This window comes from Anabas testudineus, chromosome 9, assembly GCF_900324465.2.
Source record: "Anabas testudineus chromosome 9, fAnaTes1.2, whole genome shotgun sequence".
Lineage (NCBI taxonomy): Eukaryota > Metazoa > Chordata > Actinopteri > Anabantiformes > Anabantidae > Anabas > Anabas testudineus.
Window position 1 is genome coordinate 8,462,896 of NC_046618.1, and position 26,065 is coordinate 8,488,960.

At 41.8% G+C, this 26,065-nt stretch overlaps 1 protein-coding gene across 1 annotated transcript in view; it reads left to right on the plus strand.

Moving 5' to 3' along the window:
* The first annotated feature begins 1,457 nt into the window (after positions 1-1,457).
* Positions 1,458-26,065, plus strand: part of pdlim2 (PDZ and LIM domain 2 (mystique)) — a 30,727-nt gene continuing 6,119 nt past the window's right edge. Inside the window, exons 1-6 of the mRNA XM_026343736.1 lie at positions 1,458-1,748; positions 8,425-8,552; positions 10,458-10,609; positions 12,757-12,826; positions 13,303-13,448; positions 14,808-14,871. Of these exons, the coding sequence (XP_026199521.1) occupies positions 8,460-8,552; positions 10,458-10,609; positions 12,757-12,826; positions 13,303-13,448; positions 14,808-14,871 (525 nt within the window). The 5' untranslated portion in view covers positions 1,458-1,748; positions 8,425-8,459. The remainder of the gene's footprint in view (positions 1,749-8,424; positions 8,553-10,457; positions 10,610-12,756; positions 12,827-13,302; positions 13,449-14,807; positions 14,872-26,065) is intronic.

A 26,065-nucleotide genomic window follows, 5' to 3' on the forward strand; every position in this document is an offset into this window, starting at 1 on the left:
TACAAGTGCTGACTTTTATTTGGACGGACAGTGCATTTAAATGTTTAAGTATATCGTAATCTATTTTTATTTTTGATAATTGTGTGTTTTTATTTTTTTACGTCTAAAAATGCACATACCACCAAAAGTATTTATTTCACGCAACTAAATGGTCTAACTGCGCATGTGCACAATACAACGTGACACCGCCTAGATTATAATTAATAATAGATGTTACACTTGACCCCTCGCTCTCACACTGTTTACATGTTTTCTAAATGTCATATCTATTCATATAAAACCGTTTGATACAGATGACTCATGTATCATTTATCCAAACCTCCACCTGTGACACCAGGTGAAAGTCACTTCCTGCCCCGCGATCCCGCACGTGCTGCTCTGCCCCGCTCCGTCAAAAGGTGGCGCGCGGACACAAAACGAGGTGTCATTAGGAAACGACTCAATTCTCCCTTCAACAGCCTCCTCTCCTCTCCTCTCCTCTCCTCTCCTCTCTCCTCTCCTCTCCTCTCCTCTCCTCTCCTCTCCTCTCCTCTCTCTGCCTCTCTCCTCTCCTCTCTCTCCTCTCCTCCTCCTCTCCTCTCCTCTCCTCTCCTCCTCTCCTCTCCTCTCCCTCCTCTCCTCTCTCCTCTCCGCTCCTCTCTCTCTTCTCTCTCCTCTCCTCGTCTCCTCGGTCCTCCTCCTCCTCTCCTCTCCCCCTCCTCTCCTCTCATCTCCTCTCCTCCTCCTCTCCTCCTCCTCTCTCCTCTCCTCTTCTCTCCTTCTACCTACTCCTCCTCTCCTCTTCTCCTCTCCTCTCTCTCTCCTTCTCTCCTCCTCCTCTCCTCTCCTCTCCTCTCCTCTCTCCTCCTCCTCTCCTCTCCTCTCCTCTCCTCTCCTCTTCCTCTCTCCTCTCCTCTCCTCTCCCTCTCCTCCTCCTCTCCTCTCCCTCTCTCCTCTCCCCTCCCTCCTCTCCTCTCTCTCCTCTCCTTCTCCTCTCCTCTCCTTTCCCTCCTCTCTCTCCTCCTCTCCTCTCCTCCTCCTCCTCTCCTCTCCTCTCCTCTCCTGTTTCCTCTCCTCCTCTCCTCTCCTCTCCTCTCTCCTCTCCTCCTCTCCTCTCCTCTCTCCTCTCCCCTCCTCTCCTCTCCTCTCTCCTCTCCCCTCCTCTCCTCTCCCCTCCTCTCCTCTCTCCTCTCCCCTCCTCTCCTCTCCTCTCCTCCTCTCCTCTCTCCTCTCCTCTCCTCTCCTCTCCCCTCCTCTCCTCTCTCCTCTCCCCTCCTCTCCTCTCTCCTCTCCTCTCCTCTCCTCTCCTCTCCTCTCCTCTCCTCCTCTCCTCTCCTCTCTCCTCTCCTCCTCTCCTCTCCTCTCCTCTCCTCTCCTCTCCTCTCCTCTCTCCTCTCCTCCTCTCCTCTCACCTCCCCCTGGCTGATGGGACACGCCCCTCGCGCTGTCTGCGCGTGTGTCAAACTCTTTATTTTGATGACAACACATGGCAGCGCGAGCTCGTCCCACTCATAGTACAGCGCGCGGACTCCCAGGTGGTGCCATTAACGCGTGACACCTTCACGGAGACACAGACAAGCGACGACTGAGTCCAGTGCCTGGAACTGACGGAGGAAACTCACAAAGCTGCTTTGTTTAGCTCGGACTTTGGAGACGGTCGTTGTTCCACACGGAGGTGAACTGGGTCCTGTCGTCTCCTCGCTGTGTTTTCAGTACATTTACAGGAACGCCCAGAATAAAAACAAACAGGTGGAGAAGCACTCACCTTGGTAAGTGGATATACGAACTGTTGTCCAACGTGTCTCAGCGTCAAAGCCTTTTCTATATCTAATCTATAAATTATGGTGTTTTTATGGCATGTAGGCAGATTCATTATGAGTTTATTGTAGTTATAAAATCTCAGAGACTTGAATCCGTTCATAGAAAGTGTGGGAACCTTAGAGGAAGCAGTGAAGCCTTCTTTATTTATGATTGATGTGAAGTTTGAAGACTGACAGAGAGCTGGGTTCCTGTATCTACCTACTGCACATCCTCTCAGCCCCACATCCATGTGTGTTCAGGAGAGTGGGGACTGTGTTTTGTGAGGGATTAGCTGGACCAGGCGCCACATTTGTCATCTCCTCTCTCCAACACGTAGAAGTGACCTGTTGAGGGTCCTGGCTCTGATTTAGCAGGTCCACCTTGGTTCAAGTTCAGGCTAGTTCTCCACCTCTGTGCTCCAGATCACTTAATCAAGTGTTTAGAAATAAACAGCGCTGTATTGAGAGCTCAGCAGGTGGGAAACTACTTGAGGTGTTTCTCACAGTACATGTGAAATCCAGAACAGTCCCAGTGAAACCATCATGTTCACAAATCCTTACCGCCTGCTGTTTGTGTACCTTTCCCATTGTGATCATGCCCGGCCTGGCTGCTTTTCATGCTACCTACCCTCCTCTCAATTTATATTGTGTTGGTTTCTTTTGTTTTTGAGGAAATGCTGTGTTGTTGCTCAGACAAAATAAAGCCATCCAGGAACCAAAAACAGACCACAATAATTTAGCAAACGGATAGTCAGTAATAGTGAGTAGGTGAGAAAACATATTTTGCTGTTGCATTGATTTTATTACCTTTTCTTTTTTAATTTGGTAAATGCTATGACCTTGGGGTGTTTTTAGTTAGTGTAGGGACTATAATAGGCAGTTTTCCTCTGTGATGAACATGTGCACGCTCATACAGGAAGTCAGTACAATCTGGTAAGTCTGAAGAAAGATGAAAGCACTATTTGGGCTCCTGTCTCACAGAATTGTGGTTTTCAGTTTTAGCTGGTGTAGACTGTTAGTTTCTTTTTCATATTAAATTAACTTTTGTGGAGACAAAAGTCCCCAACTTAACCAAAACACTTCTCACCATGTATCAAAGGAGTTTCTGAATGAGATGCATCATTGCAGCAGTAGAATTGAAGAGCATGCATCTAATGAACAAAGTGCGTTTGGTGAGGAGTGGCTAATGGTGCATGCAGAGGATGTGGTGAACTGCTCTGATTGCGGAGCAGCAGAGTGTGGCATCTGTTCACTGTGAACAGCAGTAACATGATCTGATGATGATGATGATGATGATGATACAGAGGGAGATAAATGCATGCAGTACCACAGTGTCCTTGTCTTGTTAGAAACTATGCTACAGAGCGGATACAGTCCAGTCCACTAGCAAAGCTGCAAGAAAGTGGAAATTTTTCTTTTTGTATTGCCATAGATAAGATAATGTCATACTTTTAAGATTATGTCACAGCGAGACAGGAGCCTGCACATTTAGGATTTCACATTGAAAAGGGAGTAACCCACAAAAATTACAGGTATGGCTCAGTGTATGATTATTTTGAGCTATTAGCCATATATAACGATACAGCACGTCAACCAACACCCTTTTGACATCATTTGTTATTGTTTGATATTTTCTCATCTCCCTAGTGACTGCAGCTATATCTGACCACATGGGTGTGATTCTGGAGAATGTTTTTTCACCCTGCTCAGTCCGGGGAGAGGCTTGCTGCTGCATTCTTCTCCTTTTTATTCAATGGGTGTGTGTGTCCAGGTAGGTGGTGTCAGCGTAGGGCATGACACACGGTAGATTCAGCAGCAGAGCGCATCAACTACACAGGCTGTGTGACGTTCACACTGGTGTATGGCCACTAGTGAAAGCATTCACGAGCATGATTCACACCAGGAATATTTCCCTGCAGCCACAGCGGTTCAGTGTTTCTTCACATCGTAGCTCCGCCAGAGATTTCAGCTGAATGCATTGCATCTGCAATGCTCATCAGCCGCTCTTTCAGCATTGGCATGTTGTAAACACAGTGCTTGTTCTTTTCGATCCAGTGGATTTTGGCCCACAGTTTAAGGAAAAGAAAACAGTCTCAGTTACGCACTTAAGTGAGTCAGAAAAGAGGTGAGGTGTTGGTGTAGGTGGGCAGGACAAACATTTCAGCTATCTCCTGCGTTAATCTAATGCCATTCACGTTACATGATTGTTCAACTACAGTCCTTATGGGAACAACTTATTTTTCCAAATGTTTAATTCCTCTGAACAAACGAGGTGTTAATTCTCACCATTAGCTGTGTTAAACGTAATGATGATAATTGTTTCCTGTGATGCATATATTTATTGGGTGGCCATGTCACAGCATGTTCTTTAACAGGCTATGTAGTCCTCCATCAAAAAAAGTATTTAGTTCAGTATGAAATGCTAATGTAGCCATCAATCTGACTACTTGTTGCCATAACTTTGTTGTGGCAACACGCAGATCAAAGTTATTGACTCACCCGGGTGAGTAATCGTCACGGGTGCCATAATCTAGTAAATTACATGCAGAGTTTCATATATGTGTTCACTGGATTCATTAATAATGCCCCAACTACCCATAAGTACGTGTTACCATAAACATGCTAAATTGAGGATTGCCGGAAGTTATGTGTTACTGCGTGTCTACGAACGAGCCTCAGACTAATGACATTCATTAGTCCTTTTTGGCATCTTATTTCTAGTAAAATACCTGCTATAATGTATAATATGTAATATAATATATGGATGACAGGGGGGTTTTGTAATCTGCCTGTGACATTTTAAAATAACTGTCAAACATTTCAACATGTTATTAACTAGTCTTAACTATCAGAAATTTGTTAAGCCAGCACAGTTCGAATTTTAACACAATGGTGCCCATTAAAAAATAAGACGCATGAAACCCTTGAGGCTGCCTGCATGTTGAAGCAGTGACTCTTGAATCCAGCATTAGAAAAAGCTGGTTCCTTCCCCTCATACCTTCACTATCTCATTTTGCCTGTAAGGACACAATGTCATAGATGTGACAGGAACCAAAAGGCCCTTAACATATAGCGTTATACATGACAGGTTTGAACTTCCCCCAGCTAATGAGCATATCCCTGTGGAAACTGAAATACAGTCTGAGCCAAGGGTGGGTCTATTGACTCATCAATGTGGCCAAAGTGTGCTTTAAATGTAAAAAAGTAGCACTGAGTTTGTGGTTTTCAAACATTTAGTTTCTACTTTAACAGGCCAGTAAAGCTCTTCACTGAAGCACAATGACAAATGACTATTTTAGTAGCTGTTCAAGGCAAAGTAACCCTCTGCTGCAGTTCAGCAGTTGTTTAAAACACAGCACTTCAGGTACTACAGTACTACAGGACATGAAATGTTCTGTACCCATTTTTTCATAATTGCTTTGTTGGATACTAACAGGACAATTGCAAGTCTTAATATTACCTCACTAATAACCCCATTTTTGACAGAACAACTTTAACATAGCCCTTGTATTTACTATAAAGTTAAATCAAATATTTTAGAAACAAATGTGGTGTGTGAACCAATAGATAAATCTGTCTAGAAAATTTAGATGCTGCCTTATAGTCTGTCAAGCTTGACACTTTCAAGTACAGTACACTGGAATGTAGGTGTTAGGCGGGTAGGCAGGTAAGTCATAAACCTGTCCATAGCATGTCGGAAGTGGAAGTATTTCACTACAGTTACAGTGGGGGAAAAAAAGTATGTGAACCTTATGGAATGGAAATTTCATGGTACTCTTGACTAAGATGAAGATCAGATCACATTTTATGACAACTGAATGCAGAATCACATACATTTTCTTGCCACTCTATGTACTGTATGTATTTTCTTCCTGCTGTACAGCTGATGCTGAGAAGTTGACAGCCACAGAAATTACTTCATGATGAGTGTTGTTCTTGTTGTGTTGAGCGTGTTGAATTGTGCTGTCAAACTGGCATGCCAGCAAAAGCAGTGAGATGTCACCAGAAGAGAATTCACCTTTCATGTATGCTGGCAGCTGTCCAGAAGTACTTAACGTGAGCAGCAGCGTGTTGCAGCCCTAAACTCTCATCAGTGGCCTATTAAGCACAGTACCTGGGTGTGCCACTTATCCTCAATACTGAAATGTGTTGTTTTTGTTTTTTTTTTCCCTTCATGTTAGCTCTTTTTTATGCTTTCACCTTTTTTGTCTTGTCATTATCCACCACAAGTGTTTTTGTGATGCTTACGGTGCACAGAATTAGCAGGATGCTTGGCCAGTAATGACCACGCTATTGCTGAGGCCCATGAAACTAATTGACATCCCCAGAGTCTGGGAAGCTTTGGTGCGACTGCTCCCTGTTATTATCACAACTGCACTTTTTTTTCTGGAAGCCACAGCAATTAAGACACCCTAATGATGGTGAGCCCAGTTTACCCAGCTAGCTGGCCCAGACTGTTAATGAGTAACTGGGTCTGCACTGCTTGTCCCCAACACTTGTGGAATGTGCAGATGATGAAATGGGCCAGTGTCAGGGAGGGGTTTAGCGTGCCTGATGTCCTAGATCCACTTTGCTTTGGTCTGTGATTTCCAAAAGTGCGTCTTGCTCGAGCACCATGTTTTCATATTTTTCATCAACTACCATAGAAAATTTGTCATATTTATTTTATAATGTAAATCCGGAGACATTAGGTAAGGCTGTTATTAGCGTTCTGTGTAGTTGGCCACAGCACATATCCGTCTGTACTATGCTTCAGATTAATTTATAGGTATTTTTAGCAACTCTTGCTTTGATAATTAGACCTCAACCATTGTTAAGTGATACTGCCGCAGTAGGTAGTCAGAGATCAATTTTTTGACAGCTGTATAAGACACTATGGACTGAACGTCTCAATTTATTTATGCTTGTATTACTTTTTCTGTTTTTCCATTAACTCAAACATCATGAAATGTGATATTAATAGCAGCCACTATAAAAATAATAAAAATATATATACTTACTGATCATCACTATATATACTGATGATCTGGTGGAAAACAAATTTACTGTCTAAAGCAACAATCAAGTATGAGATGGAACTCGTGTCATAATTTAAAAATTCTGCTCTCCCCAGTAATTAAGGATCTACTTGAGGAGGAGATCTGTTGCTGTTGTATCCTGTAATGACGCTTTCTAGATTTGTGATGGATTAAAAATAATTAGCAAAGGCTTACAGTTAACAGAATGGTGTGGTATGTCATTTGACATCAGTTAGTCAGCACTATCTGTAAACTCTAATATTGTTCAGCTGAAGTGATTAATCTCATGTGGCAAAATGAGAACAGCAACATAAATTATATTAAAGTAATGCCTTTACCAAACCCTAGCTGTGCAAATAGAAATGATCCATAATGGATTTCTAAGCAAATTATCTGAACAGTGGGACAGGTTTGCCTGTTCTTGAATACACGTCTTAATGGGCTTGCTGTAAAGTCCGGTCCATAAGGATTGGGATTGTGACCCAAACCCATTTGGCTCCTTATTCCACTGCAGACAATCATGATGTGCTTTAAGCGTAGACAGTCATCTTTAATGTAGGGGTTTGTCAAAAATATTGTATGAATCATGTAGTAATTACAACCATTTTATACAAAAAATATAAAAATATACATGTGTGGGCATGTATGGCTGCCAAAGGAACTGGTTCCCTTGTATTTACTGATGGAAAAGCAGCAGGGTAAATTCTTAAGGGCTATAATATCTTCCCAGACTGAGCCAAATGCTTCAGAACTCATTGGACAGTGCTTCATAATGCAGATGGACAGTGGTCCCGTGCAAACTGCAGAAGTAGTGGAGTTGAATGTTCTGCAATGACCAACTGGGCAAATGTTTCACTAGCTGAAGGCCCAAGTAACTGAAGACTACTCCAGTAAAGACCTGTCAGAGCATCACCAGGGAAGAAACCAGCCAAGGCCATTGGTTCCAGACTAAGGGCACTCAGTGACAGAAAAAGAATTGCAAATATTAAAATGAACAATTTAATTTATCATTAGTTTGTCCAAATGTTGTTAAGGCCTTAAATTTGTGGGTCTATGTATAAAAATGATTGCCGGTCCTAAATGATCTATTTAGAGATTTTTTTTTTAACCAAACTCCCTTAAATTTAAGTTGACAATATACACTTGATTTTTCTATTTCAAATCTATTGTGGTCCAGAAGAGAGACAAATTTATGAAAATTGTGTTGCTATCCAAGTAATTATGGATCTGACTGTACAATGTTTGATGCTACAGTGTATACATAGTACTCAACTGTCCCTCTTAAACACAATGAAATGTTTAGTTCATTGTGTTGAAAGACTTAATGAAACTCTTTGGCTTTGTAGGCACTTTAGCAATGTTAGTCATGTGCCTTTGGTTTCAGATTCCTCCCATTCCTATTTTATGTGGTTATGCAATCCATGTCAATGGGACTTAGGCCAGGGGAAGCAAAGTGTTTCTGGAGATGAAAGGTGGCTTATGTACTGTAGATGTCCACTGTCTTCACCTGTTGATCTAATAACAAGCCTGTCCAGCAGAAACCAGAAACATGTGCCTCTGAAAACATTCAGCCATGTTACTCACACACACTCTCTCTCTCTCTCTCTCTCTCTCTCTTTTTTTTTAAGGTTTTCAGAAGCGTGTCTGCTGACCTAATCAACCAATGGCGCAGACAGTGAACCTGATTGGTCCTTCACCATGGGGCTTCAGAATCTCTGGAGGAAGGGACTTCAAGAAGGCCATAACTGTATCAAAGGTACTTATCAACAGCCACCCTGTTGCTGAGCCCTGTCACACCTTATCAAACCATATCCTCTGTTTTTGTCAAAACATAGCCTGTAATGGCATGTCATGCAAAGTCAACTTCCTCCTTGCTACGACTCTTTTCTTGTCTTTGTTTATGTCCTCGGGCTGCTTCGTACCTATTTCCTTGACTACTGAAACTGTTAGAATAGGATGGAAGTAGATTACATTAGAAGGAAACCACTGATTACAGTTCAAGTGGAAGTTGCCGTGGGACGTGAGGAGGTTCCTGCCCCCAGAGTGCAGTGTGTGAGTGTAGGTCTGAGTTTCTGTACTCATGTGTACACATTACCATGTGCATTTTTGTTGTTTTTACCACTGTTATAAAAAGAGAACATGGAGTTAGAACAAGTGGAAACTTAGCGGCTGTGAGCAGACAGCCCACAGTAAACACCACCAGGAAACCTTGCTGAAACTAACTTCTACATACCAGAGACACCAGTTCTGCCTGCTGCACATCCTAGTCCTACATCACCACCACAGCTTAGACTTTTCCACTGAGACTTCCCCAGTTGCTTCTCAGACCATAAGTAATAAATTATGGCTCAGCTTCAAATGCATGTATTGTTTGCCCCCTTGTTTTTGTAACTACAAAAAATAGTTGAACTCTTCATGAATAATGGGCTTTACTCTAAGTCTATAAGTCTCTCTTTTTCTTAACACTCTCAAGACTATTATATTGCTTGTCTAAAATATAAAACTGGCTCTGTGAAGTGACAAGGATTGTTGCTGAGAAAGAAACTTCATCACTAAAATTGGTTTTGGCATAGCCCAGTTTGAGAAACTGCTTCCCTCGTTCCACTCCCCCACTTAAAGTGGCTGGAGCTTGGAACAGGGATGACATTGATACCCTCTTTTATTCCTATTGCCCTGCAAGATGGCTTGCCCCTGTTTCTTTCTGGTAGGGATCCTGGTAAAGAACCCCCAACCGCTCTTGGTTTCTGTGAAACCAGGCGTGCCCTGATCAGAAAAGGCACGCACTATTGTGAGTCACCACAGCAACGCTTAATTGCCTCTGGAGTGGGCCCACAGACATGGCACCTCTGCCCTCCTGCTGGGGTGACAAACAGCTCGTTGACTGCTATTCTCTTAACCATTTTTTCTACAGAGATGCAGAAAAGAGACTTTCTCACTCAGTGATTGGCTCTTTATTTTTTATTTATTTTGTTTTGCATTCTTTGTTTTATTGCCTCTCTGTTTTTAATTGTGAGGCAAACTGTTTGTGGCCAGTGTCTTAGTTCCTTCAAATTTAAGCAGTGGCAGCATCAACCTCATCATAATGACTTTGTTTTAGTAAGTCTGTGTGTTCGGGTCTATATGCCTGGGATATAGGCACTAAATTGAGCGTGGTGGCTTGGACCATACATTTTGGGCCATTAGTGTGGAATTCCCTCTGATGTGGTGATCTAGCATTGGCCGTGACATGTGGTGAGGCTGGTTGCAAAGGTCACACTCAGTCAAATCGTCAAGTAGTGTGACACTAACGACTTCTCCCTGTGGGTGAATTGATGCTGTCCACTGTTAAGTGGCACTACCTCAATCTGTGTGTGCGTGTGTGTGTGTGTGTGTGTGTGTGTGTGTGTGTGTGTGTGTGTGTGTGTGTGTGTGTGTGTGTGTGTGTGTGCGTGCGTGCATGTGCAAAAAAGCTGTGGCATCTGTTGGTATTTGCTATGAGTTTTATGAGTGTCATTTGGAACAAAAGTGTGTAACTGAAGCAACTTGATAAAGTCGTTTTTTTTTTAAATTTATTTATTTTTTTCCGAAGCATTAACAGACTGGCAGCATCCATTATATATTATTTGCAGAGCAGGATTATGGGGCCAGTAGGACCTAACTGGAGCTTTTTACCTCTTAACAGGTCAATGATGGCAGCAAGGCAGAGCGGGCAGACCTGCAACCAGGTGACATTATCTTGGAAATCAACGGAGAAAACACGACCGACATGCTGAACGTGGAGGCTCAGAACAAGATCAAGAACTCAAAGACCCATCTGCAGCTGGTGATAGAGAGGTGAACTGGCATGCAGTAGTGGTACCACACAAATGCTCCAGCAGTTGCGTGTTTTGAATGCGTACTGTATATTTTGGATTTATAAACATAGTATGCATATACAGTGCCATGCAATCTTCTGCAGCATAGCTTCCCATATGAATATCTGTTCTGTGTTTGTGCTACAGTCCCCACAGTCAGCTTCTGTGTTTTTAACTTGCAAGCACTGTACAAACAAAACAAGTGATTATAATCGGGGGAAATGCCAGCATGTATGAGAGCCACTCTGCTCCCTTCCCTGGTCCTCCTCAATAAACCTTGTTTTGAGATGTGCCAAAACCTTGTTTGGAAGACATGAAGCTTGCTACTAAGCTTTTGCGTTGAGCCAGGACCGCTTTTGGCTGACATTTTGATTAAAGAGCCTCCTTTAATTCTCTTTTCTTATCATTGTTGCCATCCTGTCACTCTTTCTTAGTCTTTTACAAATTGCCTGCACGCACACGGACACACACAAACACGCACACACACTGTTTCATACTTCCTCCTTGAATGTCTATGTCCATGTGAGTGAAATTTTCCCCAATGATCTCATGTCTCCCACCAGGCCAGAAAAAGCACCATTACCCCTTGCCTGCATAGGACAATGCCACTGTGTAGCTTTGCCATGCCTTTAGTCCCACTGTGGTAACTGTCAGCTGTTTCCAGGGCCAAGACTCTTACTTTCAGGCTCTTCCCCTAATGCCACTCACCAAGAATATTACCTAGTACAATTGAGTTTTAACAAGCTGTAAGAAGGTATTTAACACATCTGGTTGGTAGTTTATCCCCATCAAACCAGGATCCTCAGAATAGATAGTTGTTTATAGGCGTATCTTCTGCTGTAAACAACGTAAGCGGTTTATTGTATCCATGACTTCTCCATGCAAGACACACAGTAACAAACCAACCACACCATTGGTGTCATCGCCCTTTTTAGTTACTCTTTCAGGAAAGTATCACTTTAGCAACATTATCTTAACTTGGGTATCATACCAGCCCAGGTTCAAACCATACTCAGCCCATTAAAATAGTGGTATGCTTCATCTTAAATACTGGTCGCAGCTTGACACAAATTATGGGCTTTTGTACTCAGCATGATCAAGAGAGTTCAAGGGAATCCTCTTGAACACTGATCATAATTTAGTGATGTAATATTTCAGTTTTCAGAATAGAGAGGGTTTCCTACATTACACAGATCAAAGGAATCTCCACTTCTCTGATGGCAGCTGTGAACAGCTAGGATCAGCGAAGGGTTTTAAGTACTGACTTGATGTATAGCTGTTTGAAATAACATTTTTTTTTTTGGAATCCAGAGCTTTAGTTGTACTGACCGCTCTGTTGTATAATGCCTGTAAGCATTTTCATCAGGAAATATTTCCTCATAACCTGAGATGTGGAGATGTGATTACTGACATCAAATACTGCATCTCGATTTCTGGTGTGCTGATGTACATGGTAGAAAGTCGAGGTTTAAAATACAAGATGAGCATATTTCAGTTGTGTAGTTCCTAATTCAAAGCAATAACTTCTTTAGGCCTGTCACATTAATCTCTCCTTTAGGAAGGAAGAAATGTCTTGCGGCTTTTGTATCAGTTTTCGTTTTCTTGCCATTCCTCTCCCACACACAGTACTGTATGTGAAGCGCACTCCATGAGAGGTGTGCTTCTGGGTGATTTACCACAGGCATCCAGGCCTTCCTGTGTGCCTCATTACCCCAGGCTCATCCAAGAGCTAGTCAGCCTTTGGCCTTGCATGCGGAGGGTGCACCGTGTGTTTGCATTGGCACTAATACAGCCCATATTTTCCCCTCAAAATCCAATGATAGAATTGCATACAGAATGTGTTTTCTGTTTAAGAAAGTAAAGCAAACGTTACTAGTTTCTAGATCAATGGGGACTGTATTTTTCAGAAAGGGGGCAGTGTGTGCAATACATGTCTCCTGAAGTAATCTGTAGCATTCAGAGGGACATAAAGATTGAGGTTTGCCAGAACCCTTAGAAAACTGCTTATTTTTCCTTACTCTATTTGACATGAACATGAAATTCAGCAGTAGTGGGATCAGACTTTATCCTACATGCAAAGGTACTTGTTGAAAGTTCATTGATCTCTGCTGTTTTCTGTCTGTCAAGACCTGAACCTCCCAGTCCTGGACAGACCAATGGAATCGGCACACCTGAACAGCTCACAGGACGCTTCCAGGTCAGTGCTTCAGTCTATAGGAGCTGTGATCTGTCTACAGTTTGTCTTGATTACCGGACATCAAATTGCAAATTGTGTTTTCCATTGACATTGCACACAAGTGTGTTTTATTCAGATAACATGTTGTTTTGACCCAGGACATGTGTTCATTTCTGCTCATGCGTGCATCAGACATCTGTTTCACTGCCGTCAATGTGGAAATAATACAAGACATTCTAGTGATTTAATGCTTGTTCCTGTGATTTATTGAGATCATAACAATGACTCCCAGAGCACAACATACTATAGTTTTTAGACAGGTGAAGTCTATGAACAGAAAGCACACACACTTCTGAGAACCTGTGTGTTAACACTCGCACGGGTGTTACTTCTTTCTCTTCAACTTTTCAATACTGCTATGGTAAAAATGCAGTAGTAAAGATCATGTTACATTCAGCAGATACTAAGGCAATAACGATTATCTTGTGATTCTTTAGGAGGCAGTGATAGTGAGTCGCGATGAGAACCAGAACTACAGAGAGTACACCATTTCTAGCTCTGTGTCCCCTGGACCCTATTCACCACCCCCTCCTGCCAGCCCCAATGGGAAGAGAGAGAGCCTGACATCCACCAACAACAAGAGGTATCCTCGCTGACCTGTTGTTTTTTTATGTCAGTGCAAAGCATTGGCATGTTCAAGCATCAGGATGAAATTTTATTTTATTGCAAATGAAAGAGGTAGAGGTTATACCTTGTGATAAAGCCACCACGTAACTTTCAAATTATATTTAAGAAACTGGAGATTTTGGACATGTACTTAACCATCAGCCAGTTTGTCCACTCCTGCATTGTTCTTACCAATCCTCTAACAACAAAAAGATTAGACTGTCTGAAGTCACACACACACGTGATCTGATTACTTGTAAATTACACCCTGGAAAATCTGCCTGAAAGATTGGCATTAGGTTAAAAAGAAGCTCTTTCTCCATGAACTTATAATATTTTAGGGATCCGTTTTAAGATGACAGTTGAGTCTGTCTATTCACTCCTTAAATAGACTTACAAAAACAGCTGCAACAAGTGTTCTCTTGACTTCGCAACGGGCTTAGTCAATAGGTATTGGAATGATAGAAAGTGGAGCCATTGGATTGTGTTGTAGTAACAAAAGATATGCACTGGATATCACATTCCACTGATTGCATTCACTTTAACAAAAGGCAGAATGTGGAACGTTCACTACGCTTTCTCTGTCGAGGACATTTGTTGACTCTCGTGGCCAGCGTTTAGTAGGTCACAGTTCAAACTCATCTTTTCTCCCCATAGACTAAAACGTACTGCCCTGCACTTAGTTGATTGTGTTTTTAGTGTTGGTATATAATGTATGTGTAATTTTCTTCTTTTTTTCTTTTTAATTACTTTGATGTAAATTTCATAAAACTTTACCATGACAGTCAATTTAAGAAGCACAGTTTGTTACCAGATGGTGATGGGTAACTATAGAGGTTCTTTAAAACTATAATTTTTATATTGACATCAGTCTGTACATTATTCCCCTACGAGAAGCCCACAAAATGCCACAAATTATGAATACGTACGATTTGTCTATATAATAAAACAGGGCAATGTGAAATAATACCTTGTGCCTCTGTATACGTACAGTAATTGTATCATAGTAATATAATTTTTGGAAAATCTAGTACTCTTATTATTTTTAGATAAATAATAAGAGGGACATGTCTCTTTCTGGCTGATTTAGCAAAAACTGAGAAATTAAACAAATTGATGCAAAATGTATATAAAAATCCACTCCCATTTCAGTCCATTTATTTGTAAAAATTGTCCACTATAGCCACAGTAGCCTTATACATATATAGAGATACAAGAAAAATAGCTACAGAAATTATGTAAAGCCAGAGGGTTGATGACACATGCTGTATACTGTAACTATCCAACTCCAATCCCATATGTGCCATTGACTCTCTCTGTTGTCCTTATGCTATAGTGTCCAGCTGCGCTCATGGTCTCCAGAGGAAAGGAGTCACAGACTGTCCAGACCACTGTCGCAGGTTTGTTTCAGTCAAATCCTTTTTTATTTCTCTGTAAATACTGCTTTTCAAGCAAGCTTTCAACTGCCTGCGCATTTGTCTGTCTGCAAAAATAAAATGACTACTGTAGAATCCAACCATAAAATGTCTTCAATTAGATGAAGACCATTGGTTGTTAGGGCAATTACTGTTATCTCTAATCAGTAAAAATAGTTGCTGGTGTCCATTAGAGGTGTGCCACGTATTATTCTCCTGGAGAGTGCATGTGCATGTGATGATTACGAAGAGATGCCGGTCCACCTAAAGTTGAAAATGAATGAAACTAACACAAGAATTGGATGAACATGAGGTGACTATGACCTTGACCTTTTGACCTTTGGCCGCCAAAATCTAAACAGTTTATTACTAAGTCTAAGTGGACTCAGTTCCCTCAATGCATTTCTGACATATCAGTTCACAAGGATTGGATGAAGGTGAGGTCATTACCACCTTGAACTTTGGCCACTAAAATCGAATCATTCATCAATGAGTTCATATTAACAGGGGTGTCAAATTTAAAGGAATTCCCTCTAAACATTCCTCAGATATTGCGTTCACAAGAATTGGGCAGCCATGGAGGGACAGATGGACAGACAACCTAAAAACATAAGGCTTTCAGCTGTGGCTATCGCTGGCCCAGAGGCATAAAAATTGATAAATAAATTCATATGGCCGTCATAGCATTGGTAAAAAAAACTAATCTCATGGTGCCCTAATGTTGTGCACAGTACTGTGTATACAAATGCCTTCACCAAGTCAGCTATTCGTATTTGCTGCTCGGTGAGATCTATTTATTTTGAGCGCTCTGACACAGTCTGTACAACTGTGCAAATTTGACACATTCTGTCCTTTCATCTTGAATTATGAGCCTCCCATGCCACAGAATATGCCTCCCAACACGTTTTTGGACTCCAGTGTACTCTGTTGTATGAAGTCTCACAGTAAAGGCAACATACAGAGAGGGTTTGACATTTTAATAGCAGGGAGTGCATAAAGGTCAGTCTTTGAAAATATCTGACATTAAGCTGAACAACAATCTAAAGCTGTTTCGTTAAGGGTGTGCTCCAAGGAAAAAAAAGATTACTTTCTGTCTTAACAATGGCCTTAACCTTTAGTTGTCTGAATGGAGGCTCATTATTCTTGGTAAGCAGTGAAATATGGAAGTGGTAAAATACAGACTTGGGGTTATCATGAGACTGCAGCGAAACTATGCAGTGCTTATTTACCATTCCAACAACAAAACCAAGAAGAGAGACTAAGGCCTCTGGAAAGACTTCAGTGAGTTAAAGAGAGAAAATGTTGTGGGAAAGTTCATCATGAGCTATTTAAGCTATGCCTACACTCTTAGTCTCAAGCACAGGGTCCCACTGAAGACAGAACATCTGAGATGACAGAGCAGGAAAAAACATTCAAGACCTTTTGTAATGGTACAAGGAATTCCAGACATTTTTATCGCTCTGGACATTACGTAAAGTTAGATAAATATGCAGAGGTTTGAACTTCAAAACAGTCCAGTGCTCCTTCTGGCTCAGGATCTTCTCAGGATGCTGGCTGAGAAGATCTTTTCTTTTTTTTTTTGTCCTGTACCTAAGTGGGTTGGGATGCTGCCATTGCTTTTCTGATCAGTAGTGACACATTTTTATTAAAATTAAATGTTCTTGTCAGTCATGATGACAATAACATCTGGTTCTAGCAAAATTCTTTAGGAACACAAGAATGGGAGTCTCCTCTAATAACTAATTTGATGTAACTGCAAAGCCACATGGCATGTTGTCTCCTTCCAAGTTGTTTTAGGGCAGGAAGGGTGTGCAGACATGAATCAGCTCTCTGACTGGCGCTCTATTTAGACAGATTCAACTGACATGAGCGTGATATGTGATGTTCACTTGGCAGACTGACGCCACAGGCAGACTGTAGGCTGGACTGGAGATGAGAGTGCTCTTTAGTGTCAAATCCTTACACTTGGATATGAAGTCACTTTTCTGTGTGGTGGAAACAAACTACAGTGCATCCAGAGGGTTTACACAGTGCTTAACCTTTTCCCCATTTTGTTATGTTACAGCCTTATTCCAAAATTGATTTTATTCAATATCCTTAAAACTTTACAAAAAATATCCCATAATGTCAAAGTGAAAAAAACATTTTTAAGTTTTTAAGTTAAGCAAATTTATTCAAAAATTAAAGTATTCACATGTACATATGTATTCATAGCCTTTGCTCAATACTTTGTTGAAGCACCTTTTTGAGTATGATGCTACAAGCCTAGCCTGGCAGTTTCTCCCATTCTTCTTTGCAGTACCTCTCTAGCTCCATCAGGCTGGATAGGGAACATCGGTTTCTCCAGAGATTTTCAATCAGGCTCTAATCTGGGTTGTGGCTGGGCCACTCAAGCACATTCACAGAGTTGTCCTGTAGCCTCTCCTTTGTTATGTTGGCTTTGTGCTTAGGGTCGTTGTCCTGAAAGATGAACCGTTGCCCCAGTCTGAGATCCAGATCACTCTGAAACAGGTTTTTATCTAGGATGTCTCTGTACATTGCTGCATTCTCTTCCCTTAATCCTGACTAGTCTCCCAGTTCCTCGATCACCCAGTTTGGCCCGGCGGCCCCCTCTAGGAAGAGTCGTGGTGGTTCCAAACCATTTATGAATAATGGAGGCCGCTGTGCTAATTGGGACCTTCAGTGCTGCAGAACTTTTTCTGTACCCTTCCCCAGATCTGTGCCTCGATACAATCCTGTTTGGTGGTCAACAGACAATTGCTTGGACTTCATGGCTTTGTTTTTGCTCTGACATGCACTGTGAACTATGAGACCTTATATAGATAAGTGTGCCTTTACAAATCCCATCCAGTCAACTAAATTTTGCACAGGTGGACTCCAATTAAGTTGTAGAAACATGTCAAGGATGATCAGTGGAAACAGTATGGACCAGAGCTCAATTTTGAGAAAGGCTGTGAATACTTATTTACAGGTGATTTTTTTTAAATTTACTTACTTTTTCTCACTTTGACGTGATTGGGTATTTCCATTTTGGAATAAGGCTGTAACATAACAAAATGGAAAAAGTTTTAAATGCTGTAAATACTTTGTGGATACACTGTATTTCAAATGATTTGGCTAAATGATGCCTTATTTTAGTATGCATTCCCAGGTTCTTCCTGATACTACATTTATGTTTATCAGTGTGCTGTGTCTCAATGAATTCATTATAAGCATCAGGGAACTACAAATGCTGATGTTTTCAGCATCAATCCAAAACTACATTCAAAAACCCACTGTGGAGTTATAGTGAGGCTTTGGCCAGCAAACCTCGGTGGAACGAACTTCCGCATTGGTCGACCAAGAAACACATTAGGGACTGTGATGTGGCTGAGAGCTCCATCAGCGAGCCCTAAAAAATGAGCTCGCTCTTGTCATGACTGTCCATCTGGGACAGCCTCACATTTTTGTGGTATTTTTGGAGTTGCCCCTTTGTCTGATTTTTCTTAAGTTGGGATCTGTATCATTTAGTGTCTTTTGGGAGTCGTTACATTTCTTATCATCTCCTATCACTCCAGTATGAATTTGACTTTTCTTGGCAATTTTAACTTTTTCTCTTTGAATTAAGATGTAGCCTTAAAGCTGATTTCAATTTCTTGCTCTGCTGTTTATGCCTAACAGCCTTTGTGTTTACCATCATCCAGCCTAATAGATGAGCGTTTTGGGGTTTTGGCTGACCTCTTCTTCCAAGTGATGTCTACCCTGGTTTTAATGTGGTAACGAGCCTCCTGCCACAGGGCTGTGATTACTGAGTGGAGTTCTGTCAGACTGCTTCATGGGGAAATGGCTGGGAACAGGCCTTACATAGGCGCACAGTGCCTTTTACTACATAGGCTGGCAGGAATACAGTAGTCCACTGAGCTTTCAGATGTGTAGCCTCCACAACAAGGGCCTCTGTCCTGCCTGAGAGGTGCAGAGTGCTGCTGTATCAGATGATCAGCCTGTCTGAAAAGTGCCTAAAAGGCTTTTCCACCCCTGTTTTTGGCTCCCTGAGTGAAGAGAGGGGGATGCGCAACAGGATCCTCCATTTTCCAGGGTTTTGGATATCCTGAGAAAAGGCCCCTGTACAATAGTGGCCGTGATGGCAGAGACTGTGGAAGGCTGGTTCCACTACTTGCCCCAACGTCACAAAGCTTGTCGTTGTGTGATGGGAGCTGGAAGAGAACCCTTTGTCTTCCTGCTCCATCGCAGAGTGGATACCAGGGAGCTGACTTTCTCAAAACTGTACTTAAGTCATCCTACCATCCAGCAGTGTGCCTCAGCAGACCAAACTACCATCATACAGAAAACATGTATGACATTACCTTATGTGCATAGTGTCTATGGCAAAGGCAACATTTGTGATTATCTTTTGGAAAAGTGAATAGGAAACAATTTTGGGACGTCTCCAGTGACCTTTACATTTCCCATACCATAAAGATTTGGCCAAGTGAATAAATGTTTTCTATCTCTAGGTTCTCTAAGTGGTGGTGTTTTGAAAAGGCCAAATGATCTTAATCAGTGGGTGTGGGTTCAAGTCCTTGTTACAGGAAGCATTCAGAAAAGATCAAATATTCAGCAACACTTGCAGATGATCTAATAACTTTATTATTAGATCAGTGTGTCTTGGCTCACAGTCTTCTTTAGGGTCTGTTAAGTAAATACATTTAGTTAGTAAATAGCAAAGCATATTTAAATAAAATACGGGAATCGGCATCTACTACAGTAGCTCTTCACCATGACAAAAGGAGCCAAGGCATCCTTGCATTCCTAAAAGATGGACAAGAGATAGTATCTGAACTGGCCGGCCACTGTCATGATTCAGAGCGTCTGTTTATATCATCAGGAAGTGACCACAACAGGATCTCTGCTGCGATGAGCAGGGCCAAAACCAAACTGCTTTTCACAAGATGTGACCCATCACAGGGTCATTAGAACCAGGCTCCATCTCTGAGTTTGTAGTTACTACACTGTGAGGTTCTTGAGGGTTGCCGTAGTGGGTGCCTGATCGTGTGCTGGCAAAGGGAGATTGTTTTATAAATATCCGTCCTGGAGTAGGTCTAGTGCAGGGCCAGCCAGTAGTTTTGGGTCCTGTGCAGACCAAACATTTCCACTCTATACTAAATTGGGTGGAGTGGCGTTGGCTGTATATGTGTCACTAAGATCTTTATCCAAAGAGGGCATTTCTCTGTCCGTTGTTTTCCTCATAGCAGGCCTTGCTTGGCTGACTTTAAGCTGCTCTATTCTGTAGGTTGTGGTGGACTAGAGAGAAAAGCTGTGGTCATTCCTTTGGAGCAGAAATGAAGAGTTGGCATGCAGGAATAGAACTTGGTTTGTTTTTATTTGTTTTTTAAATGCAGACAGTGTAAAACTTTTAATTGCACGCACTGTTGCATTAAAGTTAGAACAGAGCCTTTAATCTTCAAGATTGACACTTATAGAGGTAAGTTCACCTCACCTGTACTGTAATATCTTCTCCTCCAGCAATAAATACAGGAATATCTGTATATGTTTTCCTTGAATATGATTGCTTGGAATGATTTTCTATTTCAGGTTTGACATGAGTGGGGCTGTTGTTTGGTTTGGCAGGCCGGTGCTGTGCTAAGCCAAGCCAGTGTCGGGGGAGCAGTGCTGGCTTTGGCCATGGTGGAGGGATGTTTTTTTTCTTCTCTGCATAGTGAGCTCTGTGACAGGACTGTGTGAGGCCTATTCGCATAGACCTGTAGCCTTTTTGCTTTGGGGTCCATTGTGCCCACTGTGCAGGCAGCGTGTCTGTCCTCATCCCCACTGATTGATCAGCATGCTTGTTTTTCTTTCCCCTGGAGTGGAAAAGCAAACTGGGGCACTTTTGATTCCCTGTGCTTGCTAGGCCCCAGGCGCACTCATGGGGAACTTCTGCCCTGAGAGTTTTATGGGGAAATGTTGGCCGTGGAGAGATGTGCTTTTTTGGTGCTGTTTACCAAGGTGGCTGAGCAGTATGTCAGCATACCAAAAGTTGTTGTCAAGGGGACAGCATGTGTTACAGACCCTCAGTGTATTCATGCTAACAAAAACAGACATGCCACCATGTATTCCTCTAGTTTTACACAGGACAACACCTATGTTTTAGGGCAATGGTTACAATGACTGCATTAATTGGTCATTAATCATAATTGCTAAGCTGATAAAATGGCATGTGCAGTCGACACTGAAGAATAATTCTGCTATTCCGAGACACCATGAATCCCTGTGTAGCTGACATTTTAGATTTATGTTTTAGCTGTTAATGGAAATTCCTGTTGAAATATGAGTATTGGGTTGTTCTTCATAATATAGTATTGGATTATAAGTCATAGTACTGAGTTACTGCGCCTCTGTGGGAAACCAGAGAAGGAGACGTAGCGTATGGTTGGTAATTACTGCAGTTTTGACACTGTCAAGCTCTTTGACATGTAGGGCTCTGTCACCTTTTATAAAAGGATTTTCAATCACAAGCTAATAAAAGTGGCACCATGTCTGGATCTCCCAGCTCATTGTAATAATTTTGATCAGCACCCTTGGTTTAAATTCAGCTAAGTTAGGTTGTTACGTTTTTGTAACACATATAGACAGCTATATATTAGGAGTAACATGAAGTCCAGCCATTTTTAGTCCAGCCATAACGAACTCCAGATGTCTAATGAGCTTGATATGGTACTCCAGTAGGAGCCTTGTGGGGAATTTAATAAGGATGAAAAATGTGTTGCTTGTAGCATCCTTCATGGGTAAATAAACGTTCAGACTCCTATTCATTCCTCATTGTGTCTCTGGCTTTTGGCGGCAGTGAGGGTGAGTAACTTCCTCAGACCACCTACAGCATGATCACATGATACAACTATGGCTTCTCTCAGGGTCTGAATGCATCCACTGTGCCACTTATTTCTTCACAACTCACACTTGCAGGTTTATTCACACTTTTCATTTGCAGAGCTTCAGAAGTAATAGACCTTAAACTAAGGATACTGTGATACTAAAATAACCTGATGTTCATGTTGGTATAACAGATGTTATGCCACTGACTCCTACAAGTTAGAGTTGTGGCTGGTCTAGGCAGCTAATTTGCTTTTATTTTTTGTTTGACGGAAACACTGAAAAGATTGTTGTAAAAAATATGTTTTACTTACATAGCTGTTTAAAAAGCTCATACTCGTTGCTCTGATATAGACACCGCTTTGTTTTCCCAGATCTCTACAACAGACACAGTGAGTACAAAGTCAGCAAGCCCCAAAGTGCCAAAACAGCCACATTTATAGGAAATAAAACGTTCCACAGGCAGAAAGTTGAAACAAAATGTTGTTCTGTTGAACCTGATAGTGGCAATAGTGAAGAGTGAAGTTCTGTATGCTCACAGTATCATGTAATGTTCATCTTTCTGCTGTTCTACTGGCCTCTAATCTTGTACATATGGTTTATATCTGGCACAGTGTGTGTGCGTGTGTGTGGCCATGGTGAACAAATTGAGGACCCGGGGTTTGGTTATTAGCACTGGCATCACAAAGAACTGTCACTTTACTCTGTGTTATTGGATGTTGCTGTATGTAAGCCTATGGCAAGAATTGCTATGTAAAAAATATTATAGAGGCTTGAGGAGATTGAGCTTGACTGCTACAACTTACTTCTTCTACTGCATTAGAGACTGAGTAGATTTCCATCCCTATGTTTAAAAAATAAGCTAAGCATTTCCTAAAGTTATAGAACTAGAAGAAAATGCATAAGACTCAAGTAGGTTCTGTAGGAGATGTTATCAGTCTGTACCCATCAGCCCGCTGATGTAGTCCTATCATTATTGTGATCAGCTCCTTAATCTGAGATCCTCTATGAAGCAGCTGCATTGGGAAATGAGGCAATAAAAAGGGTAAGGAATGTTAATTACATGAATTTTGATATAAAATGATGCCCCGTGTTCAGTTGTGCATTGTGTTTTTATTTGTTACAGAATGTGGACACAGTAATGCACACTAAGACATAATTACAAGGCAGAGTCCATCAGTGACAGTGGATAATGAGTAGGTTACTGTCAGCCTCAGGTCTTTGCTCAGGACCTCCACCAATGCACACTGCTGGATAGGAAACATTGTACAGAGCGCTGATTATTACCTCAGCCCAGGATGTCTGTCCCCCACCTCACTGTAGTACAGCAGTCATGTCTGTGGTGGAGACAGTGAATGAGCAGTTATAGCACTTTCTTACAGCAGCACCCAGCTTCCCAAAATAAAAGCTCTAGGCATCGCTCTTGTGCGATGCTGGTCCATGCCCTGTAATTGAAGCTGCAGGGTGGTAATGATGATGATGCAGAGTGGCTTGCTTGGAGCCAGACTGAAGGCTCCTCCACTGGCAGTGTCCCCAGTGTCTCCCATGGGCCTTGATCTGAAACAGCTGCCCTCACTTCAGTTCACCATTTCCTGTTTGTTTGTGTCTAGAAGTGGCCAATCATAGAAATAGTCTGGTGTTTTAGAGTGATTCTGTTGCATGTTAAAGTTGTCAGTTGTCAGGAGTTTCTCTGTTCTACGTCTTCTGCAGAAAATAGTTTGGTAACACATAATCATTTAATAACAGAAACCAGTTCATGTCAAGTTTAGATTGCTGGAAAAATTCTGCGTGCTTTTAGAGCATTTTCAAAACAAGAAAACAAGCACAAGGAAAAGGGAAATCAAGCTGAATTATTGTCAGATTTGGCTCACTCCCTTATTCTCCAAACGCATGCTGGGATATGTGGGTATACAGTACAAAATGAATGGCTGCATGAATGATTCAAATAAACATCAGGGTTCAATGCAACCCCCCACTTGTCAGCCATCTTTGCTGCAGATGTTTTACTGCTGAAAAGGGACAGAAATTAAACATTTCATTATGAAAGACCTGCCAGATTTGAAGAATATCTCTGTAATATTGTGTTGATTGACATAGGCCTGGCAACATTAGCAAACCACTCGACTGCTATAATGACATTGCGATTGACATTGTCATGACATTTTAAAAAGTGAGAGATGCTGTTTGAGTTTAGATAGATACTGTAGTCACCCATACAAACCTCATCATGACACAGTAATTGTAATGCAAGGCCAGCACAGCATACAAAAGACCTGCTCTAATGATCCTGGGTACTGTATGTTGACTATGAACTCCCGATTACAGTTGAGTGTGACTTGAATCAGAGCTTCCTCTTCTAGTCAGCCACAGGAACCAGAAAGAAATTTTTTCTCCAGTGGTCTCTCCCATCTCTGAGCCATGCTCCCATCCAACACAAAATAACAGGCTTTCCTCAGCTCGCCCCTCCCGAGGTTGTTAGTGCATGAGACATGGGGGCATTGTTGGCACTGCCATGGTGACGTTTACCAAATGAATTGCTGCTCTCAGCTCAACCATGTGTAATGGTTTGATGGTTTGCAAAAGAACTGTGATGATTTTAGAACAAAGATTTGGGAGAACCCAGTGTAAGGCCTCTACCAGCTGTGAAATGGCCGCTGCCAGTAGAGATTGCAGAATGGGTGATGGAAGAAAAGCTGTGTTTTAGTTTTCTTTCTTTCTTTCTTTCCAAGGTCAACTACATAGTCCTCCTCACTGTGGTGTACATGTATTTTGTTCCGCTTCCTTTTGTTTTTCTTTTACATTTTTCATTACATTCCTCTCAAGTCTTATAGATCAGAGATATGATTTTACCTGTGAATTCTTTGGCTGTTCAAGAACATTAAACTCCACATTAAGCAGGTAGACATATATATATATAATGCAGGCTTGCTCTGTGGTAGTGTAGATTTATATACTCATACTGTGTAGCTTCTCCCTGTGTTCCTGAAAGAATCCCTTAAGCATGTTATGTCTCTCAGGTATATGCCCTTGAGATTGTTTCACAGCAGGAGAGCAGATGGTTGCCTTGGTTTTTTTTACTGTGATGCTATGGAATATGTGATCTTATGATCCTGCAGTTGTTGTGTTGGGTTTATCCTGGGAGAAATCGCAGAGAGACATCCCAATAATCGTTTCTGGTAAAGGCTTCCTGGCATTCACTGCTAATCTGCCCACTCACTGAAGAAAAAGAAGAGGAAAATTGGACACAATTGAGAACAGAGACATTGTTCAAAGAATTTCTGAATTGGAAGCGGGTGCTGGCTTGGACACACAACTCTTTGACTCCATCAGTGCCACCATGTGCAACAAGCTCCAACATCAGCTCCAACTTGCGTCCCAGACATGCACTGGTTGAAATAGCTGGGTGGAGACGATCCTCCCTTGGATGGAGCCTGTGTAACACTGATGCCAGCTGGTGACGGTTGAGGGGGAGAAACTAGTGAGCCTTTTTGTGAAAAGCTCTACTCCTGTCTGTGGACTGTTTGATTCCCAGTCTAAATTTTCCTGGACTGTGACTGTGGAATTTTCCTGTGAAAAATGAGCTAATAACTTTGTTTCCTCAGCAAACTGGAAGTTGTGAAAGTGTGATCTTTTAGTGTCCTTTCAGTGTTCAGTAAGTGGTCAGTATTACAGGTGGTGATAGTTAGAAGACAGTGTTGTGCTTAAGCACTTTCTTTGTTGGGATTCCTGACAGTAAAAGTGTCTGGGTTGAGTTATGTGCTGTGCAGACTTGGTCCAGGTGTGCTGTGTGTTTAGTGTTTAATGTTAACATGTGCCTTAGGTCAGTTTCACTAGTGGCTCACTCAGGCTCTCATATGACATAATTAAAGTTCAATACATCAGCCTTTACATGTTGTGTGCTCCTGTCTTTGGTTTCTGCTAAACTCCAGCTACATTATATGTCATCATCTGCCAACAGCTTATAAGCCGTTCACAGTAGGTACATGGCGCCCTCTTCTGTCGAAAGTCAAATATTATTTACTTAACTAAGATTTGGCTCATAGTTTCCTTCCTGAATTACACTGTGTGTACAGTTCACTTTCAGTGTCTACTGCGTGGACTGTCTTTTCACATGTCATGACAAGGGACACTGTTTACATTAACATGAAAAATTGTGAGACTTGCAACGCATCTGGAATCTATTGACGTATATGCTGGATCTGCCCTTCCCATCAAACCAACACTGGAGTCGATGCCAGACATCTGCTGCCACACCATCTATCATCTATCAGCTGAGAGGCTGAAGTACGCTCTCATTACATGGTAATCAAGATTTCAAAAAAATGCTGAGATT